Below are 11,714 nucleotides of genomic sequence, written 5' to 3' on the forward strand. Positions count from 1 at the left end.
TTGGTATGAACAGTGGCTACTAAGTATTAAATCAAACTGTTAGTGGGGGTAAGTTACGTAGCCAGAGAACTTTTCGGAAATGGAATGTGGAGTTTATTTTTCAAGAGGATAATTGAAATGAACGATATTTCAATTATTCAGATATTAGTGAATATTGGATAACAAAAATTATACACTTATTACATAGAAATTTTTGGCAGTTAAAAATGTTCCAAGGAAGGGCGCCTGGGTGGTTCAGTGGGTTAAGCATCTGCCTTCAGCTCGGGTCATGATCCCAGGATCCTGGGATCGAGCCCCACATCGGGCTCCCTGCTCAGTGGGGAGCCTGCTTCTCCTTCTCCCTCTGCTGCTCCCCCTGCTTGTGCTCTCTCTCTCTGTCAAATAAAATCTTAAAAATGTTCCAAGGATGGGGGCGCCTGGGTGGTGCAGTCTGTTAAGCGTCCTACTCTTGGTTTCTGCTCAGGTGGTGATCTCAGGGTCACGTTCTCAGGGTCATGAGATCAAGCCCCATGCCACCCTCCATGCTCAGTGCAGTCTGCTTAAGTTTCTCTCTCCCTCTCCCCATACCCCTCTCCCCAACTTACTCTCTAAAATAAATAAATAAATCTTTTTAAAAAAAAGTTCCAAGGATGGAGTGATGTCAGAATTCTTCAGAGCTTAAGTCTCTTAGTAAATACTGGATTAAAATTAAAATTTTGAAGAAACATTAATTAAAGTATCCTCTGAAATACTGTTTTCTGTCACCACCAGAAATTGGGTAAATTTTCCAAAATATGATTGAATTTATAGGACCGCCTATTTATCTCTTTGTCAAGTATTTTTCTAAAAAATTTTCTACAGGAGCAGTTTGCTTTGGTGGACTTCAGCCTTTGCCCCAAAGAATTCTTTCTCAGAGCTTCTGAGGTTTTGTCTATCAGTGAGTAGGTTTGAATCTCATCAGTGTCAAGCTGGGTAGATGCATAATTCATGAATTTTCCAAGCTATAAGGTGGTCTAGCTTTGTAATTCTTTGTGGTGTGTGTTTGTATGTTTACTACTGCTACATTTTACAACCAAAAATGATAGCGAAAAGCGCTGTTTCCCCAAAGCCTAGCAAGGGACGCTTGAAAAAAGTGACCCTGTTGAAATAAATTTCAGCAATGTGCATACACTATCTCTCTCTTGAGAATTAACAGTGTATGTTAACTTATTAGAAACAGTTGGTGGAGGCTGGAAAGGAAGGGTGGGACAGAATATCTATTTGCATTTAGAGAGATAGTATCATAGATCAGATGTTAAGACATACTAGCTTAAAGTGTTATTTTAAGGATAATTTTGCCTCCTTTCTTTTCCTGCTTTGTCTTGTTTTAAACTATGAATGATTCTGACACTAAAATCTCCCCTTTCCTGTTGCCTTTTATTGTGCCATGTTGGACTTGTTTGATGACTGTACTAGAAACATTTCAGTAATTTGCTCTCGTTGAGAAATAGGTCCAGCATTTTCTATGACATTTAGCCATTGCTTGTTTGGTGTGGATTCCCTTTGGCCTCATATTTTAATGTCTATCTGGTTCCCACTGGAATGAATGAGAATATCCGATTAGCCTACATTGTTTTTCTTGTAAGGTAGGCAGTTGTTCTTTTTAATTCCTCTGGTCTCTGTTTCTACAGGCCTGTCGTCTTTACTTCAAAGTGTTACTGGGAACCCAGTCCCAGCCAGTGAAGCTGCATCCCAGAGCACTTCAGCTTCCCCTGCCAACACCACAGTCGCTAGCATAAAAGGAAGAAATCTGCCCTCCAATACCCAATCCTTTATTCCCAAAAGCTTCAGTTATTCTCCTAATTCATCAACTTCTGAAGTCTCTTCAACATCAGCCAGCAAGGCCTCAATTGGGCAAAGCCCAGGGCTCCCAAGCACTACTTTTAAGCTCCCGTCCAACTCTATTGGGTTTACAGGAACCCACACTACTAACCCTGCTGCCCCACCTACTGAAGTTGCCATGTGCCAATCTTCAGAGATCTCCAAACCAAAGCTGGAGTCCGAGTCCACCTCTCCAAGCCTGGAAATGAAGATCCACAACTTCTTAAAAGGTAATCCTGGTTTCAGTGGCTTAAACTTAAACATCCCAATCCTGAGCAGCTTGGGGTCCAGTGCCCCAACAGAAAGCCACCCCTCAGACTTCCAGCGTGGCCCTACTAGCACGTCAGTCGACAACATTGACGGAACCCCTGTGCGTGATGAAAGGAGTGGGACACCCACCCAGGATGAGATGATGGACAAGCCCACATCCAGCAGTGTAGACACGATGTCCCTGCTTTCTAAGATCATTAGCCCTGGTTCCTCAACACCCAGCAGTACAAGATCACCACCCCCTGGGAGAGAGGAAAGCTATCCCCGGGAACTCTCCAATTCTGTACCTACATACCGACCTTTTGGCCTGGGCAGTGAATCACCCTATAAGCAGCCTTCTGATGGAATGGAGAGACCATCTTCCCTGATGGACTCTTCGCAGGAAAAGTTCTATCCAGATACTTCTTTCCAGGAAGATGAGGATTACCGAGATTTTGAGTATTCAGGGCCTCCACCCTCTGCCATGATGAACCTAGAGAAGAAGCCAGCCAAGTCTATCCTGAAGTCAAGCAAGCTTTCTGATACCACCGAATACCAGCCAATCCTCTCCAGTTATAGCCACAGGGCCCAAGAATTTGGGGTAAAGTCTGCCTTCCCTCCATCTGTAAGGGCCCTCCTGGACTCTAGTGAGAATTGTGACCGTCTGTCCTCTTCTCCTGGGCTGTTTGGTGCCTTCAGCATAAGAGGGAGTGAACCGGGGTCTGACCGGTCACCATCACCGAGTAAGAATGATTCATTTTTCACCCCTGACTCCAACCACAGTAGCTTGTCTCAGTCTACCACTGGGCATCTCGGTTTGCCACAGAAGCAGTACCCAGACCCTCCTCACCCAGTCCCACATCGTTCCCTTTTCTCTCCGCAGAATACCCTTGCCGCTCCCACGGGCCACCCACCCACACCAGGCGTGGAGAAAGTCCTGGCCCCCACCATTTCCACCACGTCGACGATTGAGTTTAAGAATATGCTTAAAAACGCCTCCCGAAAGCCCTCAGACGATAAGCATTTTGGCCAGGCACCCAGCAAGGGCACTTCAAGTGATGGTGTCAGTCTCTCAAACCTCGCCCAGCCCAGCTTGACAGCCACTGATCAGCAGCAACAAGAAGAGCACTACCGCATAGAAACCCGAGTCTCCTCCTCCTGCTTAGACTTGCCTGATAGCACCGAAGAGAAGGGAGCCCCTATAGAAACCTTGGGTTATCATAATGCATCCAATAGGAGGATGTCAGGGGAGCCAATACAGACCGTAGAGTCTGTCCGAGTTCCTGGGAAGGGAAATAGAGGACACGGGCGTGAGGCTTCAAGGGTGGGTTGGTTTGATCTGAGCACCTCAGGCAGCTCCTTTGACAATGGCCCCTCAAGTGCCTCTGAGTTGGCATCCCTTGGGGGTGGGGGCAGCGGAAGCCTCACTGGCTTTAAAGCGGCACCATACAAGGAACGGGCACCCCAATTTCAGGAAAGTGTCGGCAGCTTCCGTTCCAACAGTTTCAACTCAACATTTGAGCATCATCTCCCCCCATCCCCCTTGGAACATGGGACACCCTTCCAGAGAGAGCCAGTGGGGCCATCATCTGCCCCACCTGCCCCTCCTAAGGATCATGGTGGTATCTTCTCTCGAGATGCACCCACTCATCTACCCTCTGTGGATCTTTCGAACCCCTTCACAAAGGAGGCGGCCCTGGCCCATGCTGCCCCACCCCCTCCTCCTGGAGAGCACAGCGGAGTTCCTTTCCCCACCCCACCCCCTCCTCCACCCCCTGGGGAACATAGCAGCAGTGGTGGGAGTGGTGTTCCCTTTTCTGCTCCACCTCCTCCTCCACCCCCTGTTGACCACTCTGGGGTTGTACCCTTCCCAGCCCCACCACTGGCAGAGCACGGAGTGGCGGGAGCTGTGGCAGTATTTCCCAAGGACCATAGTTCCCTCCTTCAAGGGACCCTGGCTGAGCATTTTGGGGTGCTCCCAGGACCCAGGGACCATGGGGGCCCCACCCAACGGGACCTCAACGGCCCTGGCCTTAGCCGTGTGCGAGAGAGCCTCAGCCTACCCTCCCATTCTCTGGAGCACCTGGGCCCAGCCCATGGAGGAGGAGGTGGGGGAGGCAGCAACAGCAGCAGTGGCCCCCACTTGGGTCCCTCACACAGAGACGCCATCAGCCGGAGTGGTATGATTTTGCGGAATCCCCGGCCAGACTTTCGGCCTAGGGAACCTTTTCTCAGCAGAGACCCGTTCCACAGTCTAAAGAGACCCAGGCCACCTTTTGCTAGGGGCCCTCCGTTCTTTGCACCAAAACGCCCATTCTTCCCTCCCAGGTACTGATGGAAACCAAGGGAAAAGCATTTTGAACAGTCTAGAGAGCATTGGAAGTAGGAGTTTGGTTTATTGTTGTTTTTATTTGTTTTCCTTCCTTTGATTTATTTTTTTTAATGACAAAGGGCCTCCCTTCCAAATTAAAAAGTCATACATGCTTCCATTTCACTATTCCATCCAGTCCTCCTTCCCACTGCACTTACCGACCTTCCCCAAGCTACTTGTATTTTAAGGCGGGGGGGGGGGGGGCAAAGAGACACAACCAAAGCCACTTCACTTGGCTGGGGGTTTGAGGGGTGGGGAGGAAAACAAATCTTATTTTACCCCGTTTATTGAAGAGTATTATTACATTTGAAATAAAACTTCCATCAGTACAGAGAATAATATGTGCAATGTTGGGATGTTATTTTGGGTTTGGCTTATCACATAGTCAATAGAAGGACTCCTGTCCCCTTCTCTCTCCCATTAAGTAACTGCTGTGACCAGCGTGGCCCCCTTTCCTGTATGCTCTGTGCGCTGCTGACAGGCTAAAAGATGTTGCAAGGGAAGATAGGTGGGAGACCATGGACCTGTCAAGGTTGTTTGTTTTGTTTTTAAAGACATACTGAAGTTGGGTTCTTTACCTTTCTCCTAAAATCTTAATTAAAAAAAAAAAATCAGCCTCTTCTAAAGGACTATCCATCATTAACTTTGAGGGAGATACAGATCTCATTCTATCCTAGTAAAAATTATTCTTTATCCTTGGAATGAAAGAGCAGGGACTGGCTATAATCTCCAGGTTAAAATAAGGTATAGCTCCAGTACAGAGTAGAGAAAGGAACCGGTAAGCGGTGCACTGTGACCTGCCCATCCCTCATAAACGAGAATGGGAGACTTTCTGAGGTAGTTTGATGTCTTGCACCAAGCTCTTGCTTCGTGTCTTTCTTGCTTGCTTGACTTTTTCTCCCTCAATTTTCACTTCTGCTTTGGCCGGAAAGAAAGTCATTACAGGTGACAGTTGATACAAAGACGCAACTAAAGTATTATCCCTGTATTTTTTAAATGTAAAAGGTAGACATTTTTACCATGGTGCCTCCCTAATGTAAGTGATACTTGGTGGTGGTTTTTAGCAAGGGTTAACTACTAGGGAAAGGGAGCTGTTGGCCTGTATCTTTCTTTCCTCCTTGCCCTAGTCCTGTATTTAGCCCTGTTCTTGGTATTTCAAAGGAGAGGTTCAGTAGTGTCTTTCAGTGCTTTACACCTCTTTAGGTGTGTCTTAATGACAAGTGGGTATCACTGTACTTACCTTTACAGAGAACCAGGAGGACCTGAGAAGTCCAGATTTACCCCATTCTACAGCCAGCACATTTCAAGTCTCAAGCCTTACCCTCACCTTCCACTCCCAATGGGAAATAAAGATTTCTGCCCTTAGTCATTTTACACGAGAAGGGTGTGCTTTCCTTCTCCCCAAACTGAAAGAAAGGCTTCTTTGTATTTCTACAACTAGTACTGGGAAAAAAGACAATCAGTACGCTTTGAGTGTTTATAACTTTCTATCTGGGAATACTGAAAAGCAAAGATTGCTTTACTATTATTTTGTATTATTTAGTGTCTTACCCCAAGGTATACACACTGGTAATCTCCAGCTAGATAAGTAAAAAAAATATGTGTTGTGGGTTGGGTTTTTGTTTTGTTTTTTAGGGAATCCTAGCAAGTTTCATATTTTATTCCAAGTGAGCATAGAACTAACTGTAGGAAGTATGGGGATTATTTTGGAGTCCTCTAGTGAAATACTAAAGATGGGGGAGAGTGGACAACGTAGTGACAGAAGATGATTCTTTGTGTCAGAATAAACTTGCTTTTCAGATAAAGAGCATGTAAACCAGTTGTGGTCATAGTTTGGGAGTTTTTGTGTAATTTATTCCATGTTATTTATTTGGGCTCACCAGGTGTTCTGTGGTTAGGAGGCTGCAAGTCCTTCATCTTCCTGATGCATTTCTGGTCTTAAGTCAACTGTTCTTTGACCCTCTCCAGCCTCTCCGCCCTGTAGCTCTCCCCACAAAAATGCATGATACCATGACCTTGTGTGTGGGATGGGGTATATAGTGTAGCAAAGAAAAGAAACAATATAGTTACCTTGAGTCCTGAGACATTTGTTTAGGGGAAAGTGTGATCAAGAGTAAGGGTGGGGTGGGGGCGGAGGGTGAGGGAAGAGTTCTAATTGATTCAAAATTGAAACTTTTTTTTTGCAGAAATTAAGTGGGATGTTTTTCATTCTAGAATAAAAGAATGTGAATTCTTTCTGCTGCTCTTGTTTAAGCTAAAAGTAGTGTTTACTTGAAAAGGCTCTCTGACCATTTGATTTTATCAGAAAATGTGGGGTTGTCAGGGAAGTGGCTTCCTGAATGTTGGGGCAGGGTAATTGTCCTCAAAAGCATGATGACTAATACATGAAAGGAAGACCTTGTTGTACAGTTTAAAAGATGGACTTTAAAGGGTTGGGGTTTTTTTGCAGGGTGTTTTGCTTTTTAAGCTACAAAATCCTCATTGAGTTTGTTTCGGGACGGAAGTGAGGACTTGTTTGTGACTGTCAGCTGTTAACTTTAAGGAAATCTGTCTACAGCAGTAAACGAAGACAACAATGTATATATGTGATATAGTGAAACAAAAAGACAATTCTGGTATTCATAACATGAAACAAGGGGTTTTTATCCTTTCTGTGTCTGTGATTTAAAACTCCGTGCCCATGCTCTGACTTTTGTATTTCAACCTGAGTTTAAAAATATAATAAACAATTTTTTTTTTAAGAAAGCATAATATAGTGTGTCTTGGCAAGGACATGATTTATATGAAAGCAGAATATGCGAGGTTGTTACTATGGTCCTTGGTGCTCACTGTAAAATCACAGACAGAGAATTGGGGGGGGTGTCATGAATACACTGGTACCACTTAATTCAGTGATAGTATCAGAAATCAAGTCCTTAAGTATTGTATAAGAGTTTACTCTTCGGTCAGCTTAGATGAGAGCCCTCTCCCTGCTCCCCTCTACCCTCCCAAAAGATGAGCATAAATAGATTTTAGTTTGATGCCAGGGAAGGTAAAATGATCAAGAGAGTAGGACTTTTATCCTTTCCGATCCCAGGAATACAATGTTTGTGATTCACATGGTACAGCTAACCTATCTAGATGATGTGAATATGCTAGACTTCCTAATTGCAGAATATTCACTATCAATCCTGAAGTTACTGGTTCATGCAGAATTAAGCTTCAGCTGTTAATTGTTTTGAAGCCGCTGTAAATTACTGCTTTTCCCCTTTTTTCCTCCCCCACCCCCTTTTTTTAATGGGCGGGGGTGCCTGTTAAGATTAAAATTAGATATGTTGGATGATATTCTCACGTGTTCAGTGTGGAAAACAAAACAAGTACATGCTTTAGAGGCAACGACAATGAAATCCTTTTGAAATGTGTATTAATATCATTTAATAAAATAACTAGTTCTGAAGGTTTGACATTTTTCTTTGAGATTTGGGGCTTTGACCAAAGGCTCCTGACTTCTGTGGTGAGCACAACTAGGAGGGAACGTCTCCAGGAGCTGAAACTGCTGCTTTGTGGAGCAGGCCTATGGTTGGAAAAGCTAAATTTTCTCCAGCAAAGACCCTTCTACTTGACTGTCCAGGGCTGAAGGTGAAACCAACGACAGGATGCAGAAAGGAAGCCTGGATGTATCTCTGAAGATCCGATTGTATTGGCTTTTGGTCTAAGTGCAAGGGGGTTTGAGGGGACTGTGTCTGCTCCTGCACATCTCTGAGGCACACCGATACCACAGACCACCCGTCTTGTCCCTTCCTTGTGACCACTCACACTTGGCTCTCTTCCAACCTTTCCTTTTCTCTTTTTTATCTTTGTCCCCAATAGTATGTTTTTGTTTTCCAGTTTAATAAAGTATGGTTTCCTTTGTTGTGTGGTTGACTTTCCCCCTCTCACACTGATCTTACCCAGGTGTCCCCTTTGACTTAAGCATTCAGTGTCACTGAAGGCAATCTGAGCCTCTCAGATCTCCATGACCTTGTGGGTTTTCTCTTTGATCCTTTGTGTAATTAAATTTTGAAAAGGGATGATGGGTGGGGTGAAGTCAAGATGTTCAAGGAGTGGTTGGTAATGAAGTGGGATATATTGTATGGATAATTATTTGTGTATGTCTTCAAAAAGTTGTACAATTTTTAAGTGAGGAAGCAATTTTAAAGCAAGCATAGAGGGGGCACCTAGGTGACTTGGTTGAGTGTCCCAACTCTTGATTTTGGCTTTAGAGGTCATGATCTCAGGGTTGTGAAATTGAGTCCCACATCAGGGTCCACACTGGTGTGGAGCCTGCTTAAGATTTTCTGTCCCCCTCCCCAAAATAGATTTAAAGCAAGCGTAGAGTTGGGGGAGGCAGTGTTGGTAGGGTTCCTTCTGGTCAATTCTTTACTCGCATCTACCCTTCTTGCTGCATGTTGGCAATCTATCATATATAAGCCACACTTAATCCCCTTGTCTTGCCGCATCCCTTCTTCATACTCCAGTGAAGCTTAATAAATGGAATGTTAGCTTTAAGGGGTAAAGAGAGAGTCACTGCATCTTGACCCTGCCTGGGTCACTGGCAGGGAAGAAGGCTCTAAATAGCAACCTTCGTTACGTGAAGCTACACGCATGTGTCACCGGACACTTCAGAAATAGCAGCCTAGGAACACACCCAGTATGTAGAGTGTACAATTGTACTGGCTGCTTATGGAATCTGGCTCACCTTTTTCCCTGTCCCCTCTTGGAACTTTGACTTGCCCAACTGATTTCTTTCTCCATCTCCAAGGAAGCAACAGCTTTTAGACTTCCACATTCGTCTTTCTGGGCATGTTGAAAATGTGTAACCATCCCCTGGAATTGTTTTTATTTAAGCCAATCTTGTATAAGAGGGATGAGTTACCCCCTGTGTATGTAGACAGTAACACAAACACCATCCAAATGGGTTTTGGGGTATTGGGGCGTTTCTCATACTTGTTTATGAGTAACTATATAGACAAGTCCGGTCAGCTGCTGTTCACAATTGCTGAGTAATAACTCACTGAGGCTGCATAGACAAAGCCACAAGAGATTCGCCCGCAAGTGAGATAGCAGCTCTTAAGTAAACATCCTGTTCTCCCTTCCCCCTTATAGAACTAAGGAGAAGCACACATGCTTTAAAGGAAGGGAGCAAGTGCACTGTAAAACTAAGAATCAAATTGCTTCTGACTAACTGGGCTGGGGGGTGGGGGGGGGCACATTTTATGCTTAGTTACAAGTCTGGGGGAAGGGGCATAAGAAGGCTGGTATCTATTTGATAGTGCAGTTACCTTATGGCACTATGATTTTATTTTGTTGTTTTCTCTCCCTTTGTTACACAAGAGTCAAAAGTTGAAAATACAGATGTGGGTGGAGGGGCTAGTGACCAGTATCCAACAGAGATAACAAGTATGGGCTGCAGGGTTTTGTTTGATTCAAAAGGGTGCTGGGTAAACCAGTCTGCCCTGAGTCTGTTGGGTTCATAGCAAATTAGATGTTCCAGCAACTTTACTTCCTTCCTCATCCCTGTTCTGTCCCCTCTATTTTTGCAAATTACTCAAATCCTTTGCTGCATAATTTGTGGGAAAGAGGAGCTAAGAGAACTTGAAACTTTTTGCATTTTCCTTTCCATATTTCAGTTGGAATGGGTAGAAAGGAGATACACAGCGTCCAGTTCCTTGGCTAGGAATCCTTTACACTTAGGTGAAACAACACTTCACATCCTGTATCTTCAAGATAGCCAATCATTGCCAAGGGCAATAGAGCTTAGTAAAGGATTAATTTGAAATCTTGGTTTGGTAGTGGGCCTTAGTTGTACAATGCCTTCTAGAGATGTATCTAGGACTTTCTTTCACAGTACTTTACTCTTGCCTTTGTTTTTTATTTCAACATCAACCTAAGCTGACACATTCCAGCACTGGCTCCTGTGTTTGGCCTCACCTGACAAATCAGGGTTATTTAAAGGTGGCGGGCGGGGGTGGGGGGGAGAGGATGGAGATGGCTATCTTTGTTTCTCTTCTACAGGCTCAAGAGTTGTCTTGGAGAAAGGAAGTCATAGTAGAAATTCTAGGTAAGCCGAAGGCTTTGTTTTCAAAACAGAGTTCAACTCATCCCCATGCCCTGGTAGGAAGCTTCCCCCCCCCCCCACTTTTTTTTTAATCAGCAAATGTGGCTAGACAAAGTTTTTTGGCATCTTAAAGCAAAGTTAAAAGCTTGGCCCCATTCTACATCATCTTCACTAAGTTGTGGGGGGTTCTGTTTGTCTCATTTTGTTTTTAAATAAATCTAACCTCCCCACACCTACTGTACTTTTAGCCACTTGTCCAGTTCTCTGGGCTTCAAAAGCATTTGGTGACAGTGACAGAAACCTTTCTTTATATATTTTACCCTCTTAAATTTCTCTTTTTTACCTCTGGCATCTTTACTTCTTAGGTGCAGGGAAATTTTGTGAAGAGCTAAGATTTTGAGGTATATGTTGATCCTGATGACAAGTGGAAATGTACTTTACCTTCAGTGGAGAGCGTTCTTACATACAGTTCAGGAATATAAAAATAATACCTGTTCAACCAAAGCTTTAGCTAACTTGTGATGTTTATTCTAAAGGTAGAGTAAAGCTGAGGATTTCCCAAAGTGTGACCAATGGTCTAGCATACCCTTAACTGAGGATTGCCTTTTCTCTGGACTTCTCTGAAATCTGCTGGCATGATTTCCTAAACACTTAATTTTCCTTAACTTTGGTTAGAGAAAATCTTTTCTTGGCTTTTTATGAGACCCCTCCTTTCACCCTATATTAAAGGCCTCTTTGGCCCTACAAGTGATGTACCCTGCAGAGAAAACGGGAACTCTGCTACCAAACATGATGCATTAGGACTATTCTGGTTGCTGAAAGGCAGCATGGCATAACAGGCTTTGGATTCAGATGGGCTAGGGCTTGACTTCTCTGAGGATCATTTTCCATGTTTTAAAGGGAGCATAAGAAGAGCTATTACTTGTCAGGGTTGTTCTTGGAATTAAATAAGATAGGGCGTAGCATTTGGCACATAGCAGGTGTTTGGTGATATTCTGGGTGGAAGGTAAGAGCAGTTTTAGGGATTGATGATTCCCAGACAGACTAATGGGTTAAAATTCCCTGAGGCTGAGACATGGTAGTCACAAATCAGAAATTGTAGAACTAGTGATAAATGTATCGGCCCTCACTGGCTTGCTCTTCTTTGCTTGCTGGCTGGCTTGTTTCCAACAAGAAGAA

The 11,714-nt window shown here is 44.2% G+C and overlaps 1 protein-coding gene across 4 annotated transcripts in view; it reads left to right on the forward strand.

Annotated features, from left to right (window-relative positions):
• Positions 1-8,454, forward strand: part of RPRD2 (regulation of nuclear pre-mRNA domain containing 2) — a 100,351-nt gene extending 91,897 nt beyond the window's left edge. For 2 of the 4 annotated variants that reach the window (XM_027609369.2, XM_027609362.2), the window contains exon 11: positions 1,650-8,454. In XM_027609369.2, the coding sequence (XP_027465170.1) occupies positions 1,650-4,423 (2,774 nt within the window). In that variant the 3' untranslated portion in view covers positions 4,424-8,454. The remainder of the gene's footprint in view (positions 1-1,649) is intronic. The other 2 variants (XM_027609385.1, XM_027609378.1) reach the window with 2 other exon arrangements.
• Positions 8,455-11,714: the final 3,260 nt, after the last annotated feature.

This window comes from Zalophus californianus, chromosome 4 (assembly GCF_009762305.2).
Source record: "Zalophus californianus isolate mZalCal1 chromosome 4, mZalCal1.pri.v2, whole genome shotgun sequence".
NCBI classification, from domain to species: Eukaryota; Metazoa; Chordata; class Mammalia; order Carnivora; family Otariidae; genus Zalophus; species Zalophus californianus.